Source organism: Camarhynchus parvulus, chromosome 1A, assembly GCF_901933205.1.
Source record: "Camarhynchus parvulus chromosome 1A, STF_HiC, whole genome shotgun sequence".
Taxonomy (NCBI): domain Eukaryota; kingdom Metazoa; phylum Chordata; class Aves; order Passeriformes; family Thraupidae; genus Camarhynchus; species Camarhynchus parvulus.
The window spans coordinates 66,206,037-66,228,456 of record NC_044586.1 but is presented as its reverse complement, the minus strand read 5'-3'; the positions used below and the strand labels follow the sequence as shown (position 1 = coordinate 66,228,456).

At 40.5% G+C, this 22,420-nt stretch overlaps 1 protein-coding gene across 1 annotated transcript in view; it reads left to right on the top strand.

Annotated features, from left to right (window-relative positions):
• TAF3 (TATA-box binding protein associated factor 3) overlaps positions 1–22,420 on the top strand; it is a 114,497-nt gene that overhangs the window by 79,005 nt on the left and 13,072 nt on the right. Inside the window, exons 3-4 of the mRNA XM_030959440.1 lie at positions 7,715–9,531; positions 14,451–14,533. Coding sequence (XP_030815300.1) covers positions 7,715–9,531; positions 14,451–14,533 — 1,900 coding nt within the window. The remainder of the gene's footprint in view (positions 1–7,714; positions 9,532–14,450; positions 14,534–22,420) is intronic.

The window sequence follows — 22,420 nt, the reverse complement described above, 5'->3', positions numbered from 1 at the left end:
CCATTAGCCCAGCACTGCTGTGTGTTCGTGTATTTGTGCATGAGCTACAAAAAATGTTGAGCCACTGCTTAAAAGTCAAAGCAAAAATAAAGTCTCCCTTGTTGTATTTAGACAGAAACATGTTTTTGCTTGCTGTAGCAGCACAAATTCTGGACTAATATTTTGTCAGGTCAGACAGAGATTGTGGGTGTAGCAGATAACAATCTGCCAACTCTGTTTCTGTTTTTCTGTCTTCAGCAGGGAACTAGCTGTGTCATTTTGAGAATCCTGTGTAATTTGGCTTCCAAAAATTCCTTATTTTTAAAAAATACATGAATGGGGGTAGCCACTAGTAATTACTTAGAAGTGTTACTCTCATTGCATCTGGTATCCTAAAGCATCATTGGAAGCCAAAATCTCACATTATATCCAAGATCTGATGCCCAGAGTGATGCTCCTCACAACTTCCCCCCTTTCTTCCACTCCCTTATGCCTGTGTGATCCTGAGCTGGGTTTTTTACTTTGCCAGTTGGACATAAGAATACTTTATCTTTGTTGTTTTGGTTTTTCCTTCCACTGTCAGATATATTTCCATTTGAATTATCTCATTAGGTCACTTCTAACCCAAACCAGCAGATAATCTTCCTTATTTTAGCCTTGTTTCGTTCCTGATTCTCCTGCACAAATGCATGATCGAGGACAAAAAAAAGGATGAGACAGTTTCCATTAAATGTAGAACTGCAGGTTTAAGAGTTATGGTTTGTTTCTGGCAAACTGTCAATACTCTCTTCTCATACTGGTGCTCAATAATTCATCTCCAATGATTTCATACCAAGATGGGGAGGATGAAGAGGTAACTGAATCATTCTGGAAACCTTTGAGTCCAGAACCTGATTATTGCTCTCATACATATTTCCAGATGGTTGGATGTATTATGTCCTTAGGGATGGAGAGCTGTTTTGTTGACCTCTTGTAGCTTCTTGGGCAGGTTAATAAAGTCTTCTGGAATTATTGATAAATGTGTGCACCAAGTCTCAGTCCTGCTGAGCACTTTGAAGTTCAGTGCTGGCTGATAGTAGGGACTGCAGGCACCTCCCAGCCATTTGGGACAGCATTTTCCAGTGTGATTAACAAGTTGAGATGTTTAACTTCAAGCACCTTTCACATCTTCCTTACGGTGTTCTAGTTATTTATGCAAAGTCAAATCACTTGCCATACCTGAAAGCTCTTTTTCTTTTTTCTTTTTTTTTTTTTGTAATGTATTGGTGGGTTTTGCATTTGATAACACACTGAGAAGGCGCTGCAGTGAACTTGCTGACAATGTCAGTGGAAAAATCTGAGACACATGGAAGATGAGCTCCTTGGTGGTGCTCTCTTCCCATAGAAAGTATCAACTGGAAAATGTCAGGGTTTTGGTAATAGGTTGGTTGATCTTTATAAAATAAAGGAGAAATCTGTTGTTTTATTGTCTGTTTGGTAAACAGGTCACATCAGTGATCAGTTGTGTTTATACAGCAGAGAAACTATAAATACAATTACAAATATATGTAAATATATGTGTAAAATATGCACAAGTATCTATATAAAATCCAGTATTCTAAGCCCCACATGTGTCACAGGTATCTCAGCGTGTTCATTTTGCATTAAGGTATCAGGATATTGGCCTGTAGGATATCAGGATTGAATTTTGTCCCTCTTCCATTAATTTCCTTTATGGACTACAAGCACACTTTCTGTTTGTTTTGGGGAAAGGCCATTGTTATTACAAGTTTAAGAGATAAAACATATCATGGCACAAGAAAAAGACTTCCATTTTAACAGAAATCAAAAGCTCCTGCTTATTAGGATATGATAGGGATGTAAGCTCTTGACTTAATGACTTAAAATTTCCAAAAACTTATCTTTGGCTTCATCTCATGCTTTAACTAGACAATAGGAAATTTATTCTGGAAGTCTGCAGGAAGATTTTTTTCTTTTTTTTCCTCACTAAAATGTTTCATATGTTGGGTGGGACCAATCCCTTCCTTCCTTACATGTGAGAGGCTGAGCTGGCTGTGTATAAAGCCATCAGCCTTGATATCCATGTGGTCCTAAGGAGGATATGCTTGGAAATGAAGATGGATTGAAGATTTCAGTGCAGGCACTGCCAGATCACTTCCTTTCCCAAATCCTAATTTTCCTTAAAAACCCTGATGCTTCCAACTCCCATTCTCAGGTACTTGGTACCATGCAGAGCAGAGGAGCAGAGAGGCTGATCTGAACAGAACTATGTGTGGAAGAATTCTGTGATCTACTGACAGATCTTATTTGGTCATTTTGCATTCTCTTAGAAAAGAAAATGTTCAAGTTCTGTTTAAAAAGAAAAGGATTATGGAAGAAATTTAATCGTTGAAAATAGGCGTGTGTGAGTTGGATGGAAACATCTGCTTTTTGAGAATTGTATCCTTAATGGGTTTGCTCTGATAGCTGATCCTGTTAATCTGCCATATTGCTGTTAATATCAAATGCCCAATGCCTAAATCTTACATTATTATAATAACAAGAGTTGGCTTCCACAGGAACTGTTACCTCCCAGAGCTTTGTGCAATTCATACATTAGATGTAGCATTGGAGGTAGGAGCTGCTGTTACTAAAATCAAGTTACTCTTTCTTCAGCAAGTGGTGTCCAGCTTTAACCACCGTGTCTGACTCTGCTTCATTTTGTACATAAGAAATATTTATTTATTCTTAAATCTACATGTCTTACCCAGATGGTTTTATCCTGTCACCACCCTGTGACAGAGTGAAATGTTAATCCAGTTTTCAGAAGAGAGACTGGAACTTCACTTAAATTAAATGCCAGCCAGCAGACAGGGTAAGTTTTTGGCAGGGTCAGGAGCTGAGCAGAGATTTTGTCTGTCCCAATCTGTGCCATGTTGTCCAGGACCCCCATTTAGCTGTCAGTGTTTTTGTTTTCTCACTGAAGCTACCAAGTAAAAAGTCTGGTAACGACCAAGATGATGACAATTTTAATTTTATAGGTGTATTTATATATGATAGGTTTTCTTGCTTGAAGAATGCCCATGCATAGGTGCATTTCTACACAATCAGATGAGTTTTGCATCTATTTTTCCTGCTTTCACTTTTATCTGACCTGTTGTGCTGCATCCTCTGACAAGGCAGCCAGGTGAGCATGATAATGTGGTACATGTGATTGCACTTCTTTTTTCTGCAGAAAGGCAGAATTTCTGTTCCTTTGTACCTTCGTGTCCGTTTCAGGGACAAATAGTCCCTCAGTCTTCATAAACCTGGAAATTCATTACTGTAGTGTTGGGTATTGCTGTCCTGAAACTAAGCTGTGGCTAAATTAATTAATTTATATTCAATAAACCTTTGGTCAGGGGTCCCTCCTGTGCTACATGATATACCAAGAAATAGAGTTTGAGCTTCTTTAGTGGTTTTTCCTTAAAAAAGGTGCAGAAATTTCAGTTTCTTGCCTGAACTGTTCAGCTTAAGAAATCTTCCAGCATTTGAAGTGGTGACAGATCCCCACAGTTTGCATTTGGGATTCTGATGCTTTCTGTCCAGATACTGCATATTTATCAAGTTCAGCTTTTCCAGCACCTCTGTGAGATGGAATTATGATCATTTGTCAGGTGGGAAGGCAGCAGGATGTGGAGTGACCTGCCCCAAATCACCCTGCAGACCTGTGTCAAGAGAGGAGTGGATTCCTTCCTCCCCTAACTTTAAAATCTTCCTTTCATAAAAGTGAATTTGCCTTCTGGCATAGACCCAGGTGATGTTGTTACCCATTGAATCATTTAGTTTGGAGAAGCCCTCTGAGATCATCAATTCCATTTACCCAACCTTGCCAAGTCACCACTAAATCCATGTCCCCAAGTGACACATCCACATGTTTTTTGAACAATTCCAGGGACGGTGATTCCACCACTTCCTGGCACAGCCTAATATTCTCAAGTAAGAAATGCTGCCTTTCTAACCAGATTTCTCACAGGCAGCATGCTGACAAGCTCTCAGCTTGTTTTATTTCAGTGATGGACAAATTCAGTGCTGCAATGGCAGAGCTCATCCCTCCTGTAACCCAGGCTCTGCACAGGGGCCTGCTGACATAATAAACAATTGCTCTCTATAGCTTTAGTAATGTGAGCATTAATATTGATCCAGCACTGACTTCTCTAACGACCGAAAAAAAATGTATCTGTTATCTTGAGAAACCTCCCAAACAGCTCCAGTCTCCTTTCATTACAGGGGAGAGTTATGAGGGCAGATGGTTGAGGTGATATCCACTTGACCTATAGATGCTAACTCGGGCTGGATCATTAATAAAGGTGGCTGGAGATGGGGAGAAATGGCAGTAAAGAGAGTTTAAAGGCAATCCTGTGCACAAAGGATGGTGCATCCAGAAGTGCAGGGTGGCAAACGAGATGGACAAAGGTGAGGAAGTGGCCACGTGGTTGTAAATGCTCATCACCAAGTCAGGCAGCAAACATTTAAAAAGCTGATGTTTTTCCATATTTAGTTCCTGCTCTGGTGTGAATCCTTTGGGGGGAAAAAGAGCCACAGGTCTTGAACTCAAGATAGAAATTTCACTTTTCTAATTAACTAAACCCCCCACCACCACCAAAAAAAAAAAAAAAGTGCTTCATTGTTTTCTGCCACAGCTGTGGTGGCTCAGGTTTGAAAGCTGCTGCCTGGCAGAAAACCAGTCCTTGCTAAGGATCAGACTGTGGCCTTGTTCCAAGAGAAATTTGGATTTCATTTGACCACGATAGGATTCCAGATTGTCATCTGAGCATGTCTGAAAAGTGGTGAATGTGTGTCAGTAGTTAAGTGCTCATGAACTTCCTTAGTCCCTGGATTGTTCAGGACTGACCCAGGCAATTTTTTCCAGATGTTTTGGGGAATCCAAGTCCATATAAAAGGGATGGTAATGCTTCTGCTTCCTTACTAAGTTGTCTTTGTGGCTTGCAGGAATGTGCATGAAAGCTGGGCCAAGACGCCCCGATTTCTTGTCTCACCTCTACAAACTGCACTTTAACCTTTCTGCCCTTCCCTGGCACCTCCACACAAGATCACAGAAACTTTGTGAGCCCGCTGCAAACTTTACTTGGCCTTATTAGAAAAAAAATAAGCATTGCTCTTTTTTTTATTGTACAGAACTCCAGTCCCTGTTCTCCAAAGCTCCTCTGAAACTGTTTTTTTGTCTTTGATCCAGCAGCTGCTGGTATTCTGCAATCCTGAGTAGGTAAAACATGAGAAGCACCTTGGGATGGGAAGGAGTTATAAAAATATGAAATATTGCAGTGCCCTTCTGTGAGATACAGTGTAAGAGAGGGGCTGTCTAAATGGACACTGGGCAGAAATCTTTAGCAAATAAATGTTCTGACTTTTCTAGTAAATGTAAATTTTTTACTGTTGCAGTTCCACTTTATTTACTCTTTTTATCCCTGTGTTTCCTGTATTTAAATGGTTAATCTTCCTATCTCTATTCTAATATTACTATTCTTTTGTAAGTGAGTTTGTATCATCAAACCCTATCTTTCCTAATATTTTAATTTGGCTATACTTTTCATCTTGTGGCTGAGGCAGAAGATTTCTCTAAATCCCAATTTTAAAGTATGGTGTTTATTTTAAATTTTATCTCCTACTTTTAAATGAAAACAAACTCTCAGTTCTGAAGTAGGTGGAATGGGGTTTGGAGGGAATTTCTCAGTAGCAACCAGTGCTGTGTGACATCTGATGAATGCTGATTCTTCATCCCCAAAACCTTCTGAGCGGGTGAAGGCAGCTGATTTCTGCAGCAGCTTAAACAGAGATTGAAATTACTTCCATGATGGGGAAGCAGATTTTTTTCCCCCATAGCAGGTGCAGGCTCAGTCCAGAGTGATTTCTCAGTTATACTCTAACTTTGCCGTTTAAAAAATTCAATGTCAGTGCCCAGCCAGGCAAAACCTAACTCCCTAACATTTCTGTTTTTCACGGAAGGCTAAGACTTTATCCTCAGGCAAAGTCTCCTCTCTGGGCTGGCTGCTGTAAATCCTCTGGGCCCTGGCGAAAGCCAGACTTGCTAGCTCATTTTACTTAATTTGTGATGCTGGCAAGATTTGTGCTGCAGCCCAGGGCTCTTGACTCAACTCTCCTAAATCAGAGCATTGACTCATTACAGTAGAGAAACACCAGCGCAGAAAACCTGAAAATAAATTCCTTGAAAAGAGATATTTCAGAAAGATGCTCTCTTGCTGAGTTTTAAATAGTGTTTAGTGGAATGTTTCAAGTTTCTTGGTGCTTTTTTCATTAAAGCCACCTGCTCATTAGGAAGTTGGGTTTTAGCCACTGTCCTCATAAATGTTTTTTACTACATATTTCATGTGAGAATCTTAGGGCACTGGATATCCTTCCTCAGAAACCCTGATAGACAAAATGTCTTGAGTTTTTGCAGGTGGGTAAACAGAAACTTGGGGTAAAGTGAAATGAGGTTGTCTGTGTAGGAATGTTAACCAGCAGAGGTGTAATGATGTAATTACTCCAAATACAAATGTGTCAGGTTAATGCCTGTGTAGACATTCTTATTCAGGACTAAGAACCCTTTTTCCTGCTCGGATAATTCCATTTTGAAAGTGAGGAAGTGTATCAAAGAGGATAAAGTACTTGGCTGTGGTTGTGGAGATCAGAGGTTCTCTTTTTAAATCTACTGTGGATTTGTTGGGAGATCTCAAGTGGATTTTCTCCTTTCTCTGCACCATAATGTCACATGTGGCTCTGAAGATGGTGTTGTATGTAGGGGAAAAAAATAATTGTTATTAAACAAAAAAACAGAGCAGTCACACAGATGGTATCCACACTGGTTTGGAATAGTTGATGTCTGATGTCTGCACTGTGTAGATTTCAGGTTTATCATGTTTTCAAAAGCTGGCTTTTGGTCTCACAGCCCAAGTGCCCATTTGCTCTGAAGTGTGCTAGGTGAATTCCTTCATTTTGGTTTCACTGCTGCAGGAAGCTGGCATATGCACTCCAGGATTGTCCCACGATGCAAACAAAACAACAATAAGGGAGATGATGGGAAAATGCATTTCAAAGGCACGTTCCTAATTGAACCAACACACACACACGATGCTGGGGCATTCCCATGAAGTCATAACAGATAATGTCCACCTGCAGCAGCTCTTGAGATGGTATCAGAGACAGAACCTGGCAGGTGAATGGGGCTTAGTCCTCTGCTTTAACCTTCAGCCTGTGCTGCTTCAGAAAGAATAAACTAGGTTTAGGAAGATGTTTTCCTAGTAGTTAAGCTGCAGTCAAACTTGTGTGAGATATAGGCAAGAAAGACAGTTCTGGGTAGTTTTGCTTTGATACTTTGCTTTGACACTGTGTTACAGCAAAAAATGCTTCAACCTCTTTCCCTTCATTTAGAAACGAATGAAGAAGTTATTAGGGTGGTTTTGGGTAGAACTGACACTTTGGGCCTGCTCTGCAAGCTCTGCCATAGGTGAACTCTACCCTCCTCTCCTTTGCTCATGGGTTCAGTGTTACACTGCAGTGAGGGCACCTGCCAGTTCCAGTGGTGGCTGATGTGACACAGAAGGTGCCACATGTTCCTTCAAGCAAACCAGTAAGAACGGTGGCCAGTTGTCTCTTCTGCGCTGAGCTGCACGTGAATATTTGTTGTGATGCCTGTTTGTTTCTATAAAACACATTTCAATTATCCTAATGCTTTTCTAAATGTTCTTTGTTGCAGAAGAGGAAGAGGAGCAGGTTCCTACCGATGGAGGTACATCTGCAGAGGCCATGCAGGTCCCACTGGAAGAAGAAGGAGATATGGAAGAGGATGAGGCAATTAATGATGAGAACTACTTGAGCAAGAGACCATTAGAAAGTCCTGATGCTGAGGAGTTCCCACCTGTGAAAAGGCCAAAACTGTCTGTTTCCAAAGGGGACGCCTTGGATGGAACTGTGGAACCACGTGAGCCTCTCAGCTCAATAAATACACAAAAAGTCCCACCAATGCTTTCTCCAGTTCACGTTCAGGACAGTACAGACTTAGCCCCCCCTTCTCCAGAACCACCAATGTTGGCTCCCATTGCAAAACCCCAAATGCCCACCCCCAAACCTTTAGAGGCAAAGCCGTTCGTACCCAAAACAAAGTCCAAAACAAGTTCTCCAGGACAAAAGACAAAATCACCGAAAACTACACCCTCACCAGTGGTAGCTGGGAGTCCCATTCGTTCACCAAAACCTGGATCCAAAGAAAAAAAGTCACCGGGTCGCGCCAAGAGCCCAAAAAGTCCCAAAAGTCCAAAGGTTCCTGCTCACGTTCCACAACCACCTGTGAAGCCTGAACCACCGAGTAGACCCCCTCTGGCTGCATTGAGTGAGAAGATAGGAAAGGAAAATATCCAAGTGAAACAGGGACAGACACCACCTGAGCCTGCCCCCAAGCCAAATCTGGACAACCAGGTGAAGAAAGTCCCGGTCATGGACAAGACCATTGATGATTCAATCGACGCTGTGATCGCTCGTGCATGTGCAGAGCGAGAGCCGGATCCCTTCGAGTTCTCCTCTGGCTCTGAATCAGAAGGGGAAATTTTTACCAGCCCTAAAAGACTTTCTATTTCAGAGTCTACTACTCCTAAACCTTCTGTTCCTGCCAATAATGCAAATAAGGCGGGGGCAACTCCAATTCCTGCCTCGGGTGGGACTTCAAGTTCAGACATTTCATGGACAATGGATGACTCAATTGATGAGGTCATTCGGAAGGCAAACATGGGGACACCTTCTAATCCACCTACCAACTTCACTTATTTCTCCTCTCCTTCTGCTTCACCTCCAACTCCAGAGCCTCTTCTCAAAGTCTATGAGGAGAAAACCAAGTTGGCTTCATCGACAGAAGTGAAAAAGAAATTGAAAAAAGAGCTGAAAACTAAAATGAAGAAGAAAGAAAAACAAAAAGAAAAAGATAAAGAGAAGAACAAGGAGAAAAATAAGGAGAAGGAAAAGAACAAGGAGAAAGATAAAGACAAGGAAGGAAACAAGGAAGCAAAGTTTCAGTGGAAGGAACTACTCAAAGAGGAGGATCCTGATCCGTATAAATTCAAACTAAAGGACTTTGAGGATACTGACACAAAAGTAAAGTTGAAAGATGGCAATACCAAAAAAGAGAGAGAAAAACATAAAGATAAAAAGAAAGAGAAAGAGAAAGGCAAAAAGGACAAGGATAAAAAAGACAAAGAGAAACTCAAAGATAAGGGTAAGGAAGATAAGATAAAGGTGCCATCAGCACCTCTTGTGTTACCTCCCAAAGAAATGTCTATGCCCTTGTTCAGCACACCATCTGCCATGAGGCTTCCCAGCATGTTACCTTCCTTGTCTCCCATGCTACCTGAAAAACTATTTGAGGACAAAGAGAAACCTAAAGAGAAGAAGAAGGACAAAAAAGAGAAGAAGAAAAAGAAAGAAAGGGAGAAGGACAAAGAAAAGGAAAAGAAGGAGAAGGAAAAGGAGAGGAAAGAAAGAGAAAAGAAAGAGAAGGAAAAGGAGAAACACAAACATGAAAAGGTAAGCTGGTTGGATGAGGTGAGATGCCACACTTGCTTCAAGAATCCACATAGATTCCTGTGTTTGCTGCTGAGCATTGTCTAAGAGCTTTGAGAAGAAGTATGGTTACAGGATTGGTGTTTCTTAATAATAACAGCTCCAAGGAAGGTGTTCACAAAGAGCTTCAGAGATTGTCCCACATCTTTGGAAAAGAAAATGGTGGAATTCTAGTTCTGTGAATTTGAAATGTGAGATTGTCCTGGCTTTTCTTAACCTTCTTTTCACTTGGAAAAGCTGAGGCTCAGACACAACAGCAACACACACAGCAAAGGGATGAAGTGTTGTGCTGCAGAAAGTTTGTTCTGTAGGTTTCCACTAGAAGGGCAGCAGCCCTGTACCTTTCATATAAACTTTAAATTTTGTTTCTAAAAACCTGCTGTTTCGAAGTTTGTAGAAGCCTGGAAATTCCCAGGTGGACAGAAATGAGAAGCAGACTGCCTTCAAATAAATGTTATCTTACATGCTGAAAAGAGTTGCTGAGTCTTCCCTTAGCAAATCTGCCCCCTTGTTGCTCCAATTTGTTTGAAGTAAGAAAATTATTTTCAAATTATGGTCAAAGTGTTCAAATGTCACCTTTCTTTGGAGTCTTACGCTTGAGAGACAGAAGGGGAGAGCTAATTTTCAAGGGGTTTGAGCTCCTTCCATTCCTGTAACTCTTACTGATTTACATCAGCCAAAGATAATTTCTTCTTTCCAATATCACCTAATCTTGAGAGTATATTTAATATTTAAGAAATGAAACCAGCATATTTGCATGTTATCAGATTTGAAATCCCATTAGAAGCAGCTCCCCTAATTCAGGATTTGCTCTAATTTTTTTTGTCACTTCTCCTTATAATACGCATTAAATTGTTAACATTGAAAAGAAAGAAGAAAAGAAAGGAGATTGTCTTCCTGTGTGATAACCTTGGATACAAGAGTTCCTAAATCTCTATCCTTAGCCTTAGGAATCATTGTGTGAATTCCAGTTTTACCAAGATGCTCTTTACAGCCTGCTTTGAGTGTAATACTCAGTTTGTACCAGCTCAGGTTTGGGACATTCCTCACTCTCCTTTTGTTGCCATTCTTACATTACCTGCTGGATTTGCAACAAAGTGCTAATTTCAAAACTTGATATATTTTTGAAGTTTACAAATGGTTTTTCCATGCAGAATCTGGGTGATGCGGAGAGCTAATGTTTGTCTGCTGTGGATGAGTTGGTGATCAACAGGGTGGTGGCCCAGTTGTCCATGGTAATTTCATGTCTGGTTTTAGACTGCAGCAACACTTTCACAGATTCCCCATTTTATCTGTCTGCCCCTTGTGCCTGAGCAGCTTTGGCAGTATTTCATTGAGAATTTCTGCTGAGATTTCTTTTATAAGTTAAATATAAGTGCATGTAAAATAGAGGCAATGAGTTGCTTGTTTTCCACATTTTCAGTTTTGCATTTCTTCTGCAGTTGTCTATGTCAAGTTTGCTTTTAGAGTGATAAACAGGCACATAAACAAATACAAACTGGTAACGTTTCAGTATAGACTCACCATATATATATATATATATATATATATATATATATTAGGAAAAGGAGTTCAACACTAATAAAAACTTGGACAAATTAAATTGACAAAGCTGCCCATTACCTTGGCAAAAAGTCCCTGTCAAAAGATAAACTTTAAAGCTAAAATGCATGAAAGAGTCCCCAGATAGAATTAAAATTTAAACTGATTCTTGAGAGATAAGCTTTTTTTAAATCCACCTCTTTGCTGCAAGTCAGGATTTTAAAAATAAATTTCCCCTTTAAATCTCTTGAGCGATTTTCATTTTTTGCAAGGCCGCACTGCTGGTGTCCTGGAAAAATGGAGAGTTAGAGCTTTATCAGTTGGTGCCCTGAGGTATGTGGCAAAGAAGCTAAATCCTTGAAGATTAGCAAAAAAAATGCAGCACATGGCAATAAGGGGCTTATATGACTACTAGTATTAGTTCAGGTGAAAGAAGTATTGCTTATACATAAAACTGGACAAATCCACTGACAATGTATTTTTAGTTAGCTACAAAGGAGTCTTATATTGCTGGACTTTACCTCTTTGGTGATTTGGGAAGCTTAGTAATCCACTGTAAATGCTCTTCTGCTGGCCCCAATTCCCAGTATTACTCCAGAATGCTGCTCTTTCGTTTTAACCCCTAAAAGTACATGTTTCCTTAATTTAGCTTTTAGATCACACAATGACTTATTTAGGCAGCAGTTGTGCTGCAAGAGCAGATGATCAGGTTACAGCTTGGACATTTAATCTGCCACAGTGCATCCACCTCGGAGGTGTAAGCACAACCTGGGAGATGAGTTTGTGGGCTCACTGCAGTTTCAGCTCCTGATGGCCAGGAGGAAATATCAGAGTCCCATTTCTAATATTGCTGTAGTTAAACAAAAACTGACTCAGCTGTAATGTTCCCATTTTTGAGCCTTGTTGTAGTTATTACCTTTGTGAGCATCACAATCCCGTTTTTATCAAGTTTTTCCTGGAATTTTGCCCCAGGCTGTTGAAAGGTACAGAGCAGCAAACAGAACACTGCATAAATGGCAGAAAACAGAAGCTGGAGGCTTCATGCTGGGTGTGTTTGGTGATGGCACCAAGGAGGAGAAGCTTTGTCTCAGGGCTTGCCTGCAGCTCCGTGCCCTGCAGTGGTGTTGGGTGCTGCCCACAGAGCCAGAAAAGGAGATCTGGGGCACTGCCTTGTGAGCTCCAGCAGATGAAAAGCAAACACTTGGAGCAGTTACACCCCATTTGTACTCCAGAGATTACCAGGCATGCTGTAGGAGTGACTGAGCAGCTCAGGGAGCAGCTGCTGACCCAGTTTCAGCTACCCTTAATAAGCTGAGCTGGAAACTAAAGTAGTTGAGGAACTGCTTCATGAGAAACGGAGCCCTCCTTGCATCAGGGCTTGCCAGAGCTGCCCCAAAGTGAGCTGCCCTTGCTCCTGTGTCAAAATCCTGTCATCAGTGTAGAGGAAGACCAAGCTCTGCAGGATGTAACTGTGAATGCTCCTTAGTTTTCTCCCCGGTCTAATGATGTAAACCCTACACACAAACCCACTTTGTAGAAAGATGCTTCCTGTCCTCTTGTATCAAAGGAAAAGATGTAGCCTTCTGGTGGAGCCCTGTTTTCCTCTCCTAGCAGACTGTGTTGTTGGTATCTGAGCATAAAGTGGTTTATGTGCTTTTCTTCTGCCCTATGAGCCCACACCACCATTGTTTAGAATGGACCAAGGACCTTTGTAAATGATGTGGGCATCTCTCTGTGCTGTGTGCTGGAAGCTGCAGCAGCAATGCCTGTCCTAAGACGTTTTGTGTTCAAAACAGGCACTAAAGAAGGAGGAGAAACCTGCAGGAAAAGAGGCAAGATAGGCTGTGCAAAGCCATAGTCCTGAGCCTGCAGTAGCCAGGGTTCAGTTTCAGTCTCTAAGCAGTGGGTGATGTTACAGGTTAAGATGCTGGGAAAACAGAGAAAAGACTCACCTGTCACCTATGGAAGATGGCAGTGAAATTGTTGCAGGCACAAGAAGCTTCAGAGGAAAAAAGCTCTTGCAACACTCCAGGGGAATGATGTAACAAAAAATGGTTCTACATAAACAAAGAGTGCAGAGAGGCCTGTGAAATCAGCTAATCCATATCCATGGAGAGCTGCATTGCAAAGCACAGTTCACTGTGGAACACCACTCAGGCTGCTCTCTTTCTCTCTCTGGCCTAGACATCTCCTGGAGAGCAGCTCCAATTCTTTTGCCAAAATGCATGAGATTTTGTTATCACCTTTCTCAAAATAAGTCCCACTTGAGCCCTCCCACTCTGGCCTGCTCTCTCCCACACTACATTCTGTGCTTTGCATTGATTGTTTGCCCTCCCTTTTTCTGTGAAAGCTTTATGAAACTGGAAATTTGATCAAGTTTCCATTTAGTTGTATGCATATTAGTTTTGTCTAAGTTCCTGGAGCAGATTCAGCCAAGTGGTTGTTTTATTAAATTTGGTGACACACATTCTCAAAATGAGATCAGTCTCCATCTCTGGTTTTATATTTATATCTCTCTCTATATAATGTATATATACTTGTCATATATGGACATTAGTTGAGTAATGAATGCCTTGGAGAATCATTACAGTGTCAGCTGTAGCATCTGTGGTCATTCTGGACAGGTTTTGCAAACCAGTAGCTCAATGGGAGTTGGTAATTTTGGCATATACTGGTTCCATAAGTTCAAGGACATATTCAAGTGGTCTAAACTCCACCAGATACCAAGATTGGAATCCCAGGCCACTTGAAAAATAGTCATTAAAAACCTCAGCCTAATTGCAGTAAAATGCAGTTGCTGTTATGCCTGGTGTGGATAAGAACTTTCATAAAGTATTCAGTGTTGGTGGATTCAGCTTGGAGTTTATTTGCTTCCTTTGATTCAAGAGAGTCATGGTAAGTTTATATGATGAACCTGGGAAATAATTGAATTTAAATCTCAGAAAAAACGTGCAAACACCAATGGGTGCCTGACAAGTTTGAGCACTAAGATCAAAGCATTTCATGTCATTGTTTAGAAACAAACTGGGAAGTTTCATGTCTCCAGAAAAGTACTTAATCAGGAAGATTTGCTAACAAATTGTATCAGGAGGTACAAATGCAGCAAGATGATTTTTTTAGTTTAGAGTTTGTATTTGTGAATTTCTACAGATGGGACTCCCTGCAGACTGAGACCCATCCACGCCATAGGACAAAGTGTGAGAGAACAGTGATTAGTCTGTCATAGTTTTGTTTCATTAAGCTGATATACTCTGGTTAACTCCATCAGTGCTTTCATGTAATTAATATATTTTGGGAGTCTGCTTGCAGTCTTTGATTGATGATTGTGTTCTCCTGTACAGATAAAGGTGGAACCAGTTGTTCCAGCTCCATCTCCGGTTATTCCTCGGCTGACTTTAAGAGTGGGCGCAGGCCAAGACAAGATGTAAGTACAAATAAATCCATCTGTGAGGTGTGTGCTCACCTCTGGCGCCTGTGGGAGCTCTTCAGTGGGAAAAGCTTAAAAATTAGTGGCAAATCACATTTATGCAGCAAAGTGAGACTCATCACCTTCCATCCATCCTACTGTGTGTCCCATTCCATGTCTTTCTAGGGCATGGATTACAGGACTCCATCTGGGCTGGCATGATGCCTCCAGTGACATTTTAGTGAGGTTTCTGTAATGGATGCTTATCCTGAGTGTAACCTACAGCTAAGTTTCACAACACTCCCCAGCTAACAGTTGTTTTATGCTTTAAAACACAACAGTTGGAATTCCTTTATACACATCTGTTTTATTATAACCGTTGATGATTATTCATGAGTGTGCCTAACGCATTTCAAGTGCTGCTTCATTAGCTCCCTAATTATTGGGTGCTGTTGTACAAATAATAGTTACTTTGTACTGGATGAGCATAAATAGGGTGATCCCTATCCTGAGATCATGCAGCATAAACAGGAGGCTGGAGAGGCTGGGGAAGCCATGCGTCACCGGGCTTCTTAGGCTGCTCCTGTCTTGGATGTGAAGGGTTTCTTTTAATCAGGTTTTTCGTGTTGATTTCATGGCACAAAGCACACTTTCATGTCCAATGGTAAACATGAGCACACACAGATCTTTCATTTCCATTCCTCACATTAAATACTGCTAATGCAGTTGTCTCTCTTATATAGCCATTATGAACCAAACCCCCTAAACACTCATTTGTCTGCTCTAGAAGTTAAATGGGATTTTGATTATTATTTTCTTTTTCTCTGCTGTCCTACTTCTCCCCAGTAGATAACCATGGCTTTTATTGGTTTGAAGCTGCTAAGGGACTTCAGTCATTCCTTGGTTCCTAAGGGACACCCACATCCCAGTTATTAACCATTTTTGCTTTCTTCCTTTCACAGTATTTGAGTGTGATATAAAATTTCTGTGCCTCAGGTTGCTGTACAAAGTTCCAGCTCTCTCAGAATACTTGTCTGTCCTGCTGAGCATGATTTGAATGTGCATGGCTGGACATGCTGTCCCTTGAAAGCCCACAGATCCATTTTCCTCCTTGAGGAGACATGGGTGCTTTTAAATTCCGTTTTTCCAAGGACTGTAGAGTGTTTATATGGGGGAAATTAACTCATATTTTCAAGGCAATTAAAGTTCTGAAGCCATAGTTTTAGCACCAGTTATCTTCCAGCCTTATCTCACTGCAGTGTTTCTCATACCCACACACATTTTGAGAGGGGACTTCAGACTCCATCTGTTTGCTACAAATCATGTGGGTGCATCATTGTCATCCCTGCCAGCCCTTGGTCTGAGATACTGACATCTCTTTTCATGGGCTTTTGGGAAACTCACTTTGTTTCCAGATTCATTTTTACATCTTTTGTGGCACCTTGGCCCCCATCTAAGGATCTCATAGCAGGCAGAAAGAAATGCTTTTTAATGTGTTATAGTAAAAGGAAGTTAAACTTATGTTTCATCTGTGTTGGTAATGAGTTTCTAAATATCTGGCAATTATCATATAAAAATGTTGTATTTCAGTTAGCTTGTCTCTGGAGTTAACTGGCATGGGATTGTTTAAGGATACTGTGAATCTCCATGGAAAGGTGCTAGGAAAAATTTTAGGGATTCCTAGAATTTGATATGAGTAGAAAGTAGATGGAGAAATTGGTTATTTCAATTTCTCTGTTAGAGAGAAGAGTTGTTTGGAGGCTTTTGGAAGTACCCAAGTACCTGTTCAATTGGAAGTTAATTTGTTTGGGGGAATGTCATGTAGAACGTCTTTAATAGAACTTACAGATCTTCATGAGGCACAGGGCTTTCAGGAGTCTGAAGCAGAAGTGTCAGATTGATGGTGCATGGAATAGAGATGCACATCACACCATAAACTCAACACAAGCTGGCTGAGTAACACAACAGCAGTGAGCAAAATGCCTTTGCAGTGCAGTGAGCAGCTGGGGCTCTTCAGCCTGGAGAAGTGAAGGCTGTGGAGAGACCTTAGAGCCCCCTACAGTGCCTAAGGGGCTCCAAAAAAGCTGCAGAGGGACTTTCTACAAAGGTATGGAGTGCCAGGATAGGGGGGAATGGCTTCAAACTGACAGAGGGCAGGGTTAGATGGGATATGAGGAAGAAATACTTCCCTGTGAGGGTGGTGAGGCCTTGGCACAGGGTGCCCAGAGAAGCTGGGGCTGCTCCTGGATCCCTGGAAGTGTCCAAAGCCAGGTTGGGTGGGGCTTGGAGCAACCTGGGATTGTGGAAGGGTGTCCCTGTCCATGGCAGGGGGTTAGAAGTGGATCATCTTTAAGGTCCCTTCCGACCCAAATCATTCTATGATTTTATAATTTTACTTCTTGATTCCTCTGCTTGGGCCAGTGTACAAAGCAGTGATGGCAACAGCAGGAAAGTCTTTTCTCTTGTGTTTGTGAAAGAAGTACATATTTCTCCCAGATTCAAAGTAGTAATACCTGCATTCAGGCTTGTCTGGAGTGCAAATGTTCTTACAACATGCATCAGCTCACAAGAAGTGGCTATTAACACCACTGGGTTAATAGACATGAAAATGTATTATTGCTGATGGATGGACAGACCAATATTGGAAAAACTGTCCTACTTAAGAGTTTTTCTGCAAGTGTTTTAACTGCACAGTAAAATAAGAAGAAAGTAGATTATTATCAAAGCATTTCCATCTTAGTTGTAAACAATTACAGCAATACTTGCATGGATGCCACATTAGAAGAAATTTACTGGATTCCATTCTAATGCAATTAGAGCTAATTTTGTTCTTTAAATGAATAAAAGGTCAGCTAGTAAATCTAGTTTATCTCAAGTCCAGGCTTCAATAAATTGTTTTATTTAATTTGTTGTAAAAGATCTTATCCCAAATGGGCCTTGCTCTTATTGGTTTGCTTGGGTTCTAAAATATTTATGACCACTTTTTTAGATATGATTTGAATGATATGTTGGAAAGGTTTTTCACTTTTTTTTTCCCATTCCAGTGTTATCAAGGTAGATTGCTAACTGAGTTAGTATAGGAAGGAACTAGTGATGCTATCTTTTTTCAAAACAAAACAAGCAAAACAAAAAGCGCAGACTTTTAAATTTTAAATGAACTGCAAATGATGGGTAGGGTTTAATACTTTTATTCAATTACATCATGGCTTCTTTTTGTCTTGTTATTTTTCCTAAGCACTATCATTTTTCATACACATAAGTTTTTTTAAATTATATCTATTGATAAAGTGTTGACATTCCAGCTACTACTACTGCTGACATAAACTTCAGCAAAAGTACATGCTGTAATGTTTGATACTTCTGATAAATTTATGCTGCATTTAAATACAGCTTTTAAGAAAAAACACATGGCTGCTGACACTAATGCCAGACCACAAAGCACAGTACTACTCACTGGGTGCTGTTCCAGTGTATCTGTGCCCTGGAAGCAGGATATATGTTTTTTGTGAAATCAAATATCCAAATTTACCTTAAATTTCAGACTTTTGCTCCAGACCCGTATCATAACTCTGCCATCAGCAGGGAACCAGGAAGAAGGGGAAAGACAGGCATTTTAACAATGTTTAACTGATAAACCTGACCTGCTGCTCTAATGAAATTGCCCCTTGTCTTCTGTATTTTTTAAGTGAGTAGATACGTGACTTTCTCCAAAAACAAATCACACACATGCACAGATACCTCTGTGTGTGCCTATAAAAATGTATATTAAATAACCTGTGGATTGTAAGATAAAATCCTAAAAGTATTTAGGGGTGAAAAAAATTTTGTTACCAAGATACTTAATTGGCCCCACTAAAAATCTTTATTACTTGGTAGGATATTATCAGTCCAAGCCCAAGTTATTTCTGTGTGGGGGCTCATTCAGCTGCATGAATGACACCCCCATGACAAAGGCCATGAGCAGAACCAGCTGACATTCTGTGTAGAGGATCTCAAAACCAAGGGTTGAGAGAGAAATTATCCTGTGATCATAGACGTGACCTCTCTATAATATCAGTGACCCAGAAGAATATTTTTGGGACTAGGAGGACAGGACCTAGTTTATTACACCAAGTTTCTTGATTAGATTATTCATCTAAGAACTTCTGCAACCCCCACAAGGAAGAATTTTTTCCCAATATTCAATCTAACCCTGCCCTCTTTCAGTTCTGTTTGCTCAAGAATTTGTTGTTTTAAGTGTAACACGAAATTTTAGTAAATCAGTTCTTCCCTCATACTTTTTGAAATCCCACAGAACTATAGAATGTCACCTGTGACATGCAGAGTGCCACCAACTGTATGCTCACCAAAAAAGAGATGCCTTAATGAGGGATCTTCTCTCTACAACAAGCTTAATTTACACAGAAGAGTTGAGTTGCAAACTCTCCAGAGATTGAATTTTCCTGGGAAAACTGCACACACACATACACAATTAGACTTTGAAAGGTCATGGCACCAAGAAAGGGAAGAAGAAGAAGAAGAGGGTTTTAACAAATACATCCATATGATTCTTATTGACCTGGCTGAAGAAAGAAATTAGGCAAGGACTGTGTTGATGCTTCCCAAAGCTCACTGGGGACCTGAGTTGCTGCTGTAACATGAATATTTGTTCTTTTAAAACTATTCAAGCTCCATGTGAGTTGTGGAAATAAAGCTGGATATCCAAGACTTCGCTGCTAGTTTGAGGAGTCCTGCCCTATGCAGTTTCCAGGAATGCACCTGATTGTTACAGAATCATTTTTGGTGTATATTCAGGAGCTTCAGTTTTTAACAGGGCTGTTCTCATACAGATAAATCAGTGAAGAAACTTTTGAACTTCGGGTGCTATTTAGTGGTGCACTAGTCAGACTTTGATAATTTACATTATTGTTTTCATAGTGTTGGCCCACAAAAGCTGAATAATGGGGTTCATTAAGCTCCCTGTGCAGGCATATCCAAATTGTTTGCCTCCAGCCTTGGCTCCCTATGTGTGGCTGGGGAGGGAAGGATTGGCTTTTTATTGACTTGTCAAGCCTTAGGTTTGCATTACCAGCCAAGTAGCTCATGACCCATTCCATTTATTGCACTGTTTTGTGGTGGGGAAACAGGTAAAGGAATCCTGCTGGAAGCCCCTCCCTGTGCACGTTTGGATGAATAAGGGCAGTGTTTGGAGCAGTTCAGGCACCGTGACCAAAGCCTTGGACAGACGGAGTGGCAGCAGCGTGGGGCCATTGTGGGACACAGCTGTGGGCGGTGTTGGTTACCCTGTGAGACATTGCTTATCCAAGGGAGAGCTCCAGAGGAGAATTCATTGAGGAATTAAAGAGGAGGGGAGGAAAAAGGAGTGATACTTCAGGGAGTGTTGTATTTTCTGAGACCCCCATCATTGGAAGGAATTATGAATCTGATTCCATGTTCTCAGGCTAATTTATTATTTTATTAATTAATTTAATATTTAATTTAATTAATTTATTTATTATAATTATTTAATTTAATATTAATTTATTATTTTATTATCTATATTATATTAAAGAATACTAAACTAACCTATACTAAACTATACTAAAGAATACAGAAAGGATACAGACAGAAGGCTGAAAAGATACTAATGAATCTCGTGACTCTCTCTCCAGAGTCCAACACAGCTTGGCCCCTGCTGGCCAACAAGTCAAAAACAATTCACATGAAACCAATGAAACAATCACCTGTTGGATAAACAATCTCCAACCACATTCCAAAGCAGCAAAACACAGGAGAAGCAAATGAGATGATATGGTTTTCCTTTTTCTCTGAGGCTTCTCAGCTTCCCAGGAGAAGAGTCTTGGGCAAGGAGATTTTTCCAGAAAATATACATGTGACAAGGGAGAAAAATGGAGAAGGGCTAACCACTGTTTGGGAAAATTAAACAATAGAGCACAAGCAGTAAAAGTCTGTGTGTATTGCTGTGCTAATGGGCATCCCAATTATTTTAGCTGGGAAGGGCTGTGTTAACTGTGCCTTGACAGAACTGCTGCTCTGGGTGTCAATCCAACTTGTGCTGTAAAAGAGCATGTAATGGTGAAATCATTTTTGATATGATCAATAGACCACCTAAGTGAGGAGGCAGAGTAATGAAAAATGATCTTGCTCCTCTCCAAGGTGTGCTGAAGGAATTCCAGTGATCTTTACAGCTTTCATCAATCTTTGTGAGTGTATTTACTGACATACCCACATTTCTCTGCTCTGTGGTCTTTTAAATTATAAGAGCTGGAGGACTGATTTTTGGAGCCTTTTGAAATGCTGAATGTATTTTAATGAAGATACTGTCTCAGCTATGATTCATATCCCTTTCCCAATTGTTCTTTTTTAGTGTAGCATATTGGCCCAAATCCTGCTGTAAAATCCCCATGTGTGGTCCTGTATCTATCCAAAAGGCTCTTTCACTTTGGTGGAGGTTCCCCAGCCTCTCCCTTGTTGCAGGATTGCAGCTTTTACATGGGGGAGAAAAAAAAGTGAAGAATACGATATCCCTTTTACCAAAGCAAGTAAATGATCATTTTTGTTTATATTTCTAGAGGTGATTTAGCACAGCTTTTTGTTCCTTGAGCATGAATTAAATTTACAACTTCAGATGTAGTCCTTAGGTTTTTTCTTCCTTCTATTTTATTTAATTACTGAAGCCACCCCAACTAATTATTCATCCTGTTTATGGTAGGCAGTAGTCTGTGGCAAATTATTTTCATTTTGCTGCTGGCCACATGGAGTGATGACTCCAAAAGTGAATCCATAAAAAGGCTTGAGTCATTAGAAAACAAAAACAACATACTGTGAGATTCTTTGATTTTGTTGCTTATTGCTCAAGAGTAAAAAAAAAAAAACCAACTTGTATACTGTATACCTCAATTAAAAAAAATACTTCAGGCAGGTTTAGACACATGAGGGAATTGCTTGTGTAAATGGCCATGAGCAGCTGCCCTTATGAAGCACAACAGAAACTGATCAAGTATGTGTGAAAGATTAGAAAGGCAGATGGGTATTTGTTTCAAAAATAAACTTTTCATAGAGGATGACTGCAAGAGAAAAGTACTGGTTTGTTCTTGACTTTGACAGAGTTGCTTCTTTTTATTCACTCTTTTACTGAGGTTTTTAAATAAAAGTGAGGAAACTCCATAGACCCAAGGATTTGTGGGATGGTTCCTGGGAGCTGGATGTGGACAAGAAGACCATAAAGAAATAGCCACAAAAGAACAGATGGTCCTACCTGAATTTAGTGAAGTTGTCCTGTTAGCAGTTGATCTTTAGGTGTACAGAGTCTCCAAGTCCAGGACCATCTGTCTTACTTGTTTCTTTCAAAAACAAACTTGGTAACAAGCTGAAAATCACAGCTTTAGAGATTTTCTAAACCCATACTGGTACAACCTTCTGGTAGTAAATACAATTCATGTTCTGTACCAGTTCCCACCAAAAAGGGTGGATAGAGAACTGGTTTATGGGCAAACTCCTAGATCATGCATCCCATAACATTTCCCAAAACAAATGACAATAAAAGGCAGTTTGCTGGGAACACAGAAGAGAAAGTTTGCAAAGAGCTCATTGACATAAACATGTTTTACCAGGTTCTGGTTTTGCTCTTGAGAACTCAGCAGAAGGGGTTGGTGCCAGGTGGTTTTAACATTGAAGATGTTTGTTATTGATGATAAGGGAAAAAATAAGATGAAAGATACCAAGACGCCACGCTACCAGCTCAGTTTTGTTTTGTCAGACTGGCAATGAACCATCCAGAGGTGTAAGTCAGAATGGTGAGAAAATGGGAGGGAGATCTAGGAGTCATCAACTGAAAGGTGCTTGTGGTTGTTGGGAGAAATACTCTGGGTGTAACAGATACAGAGGCTGAAGGCCAAGGGCAGA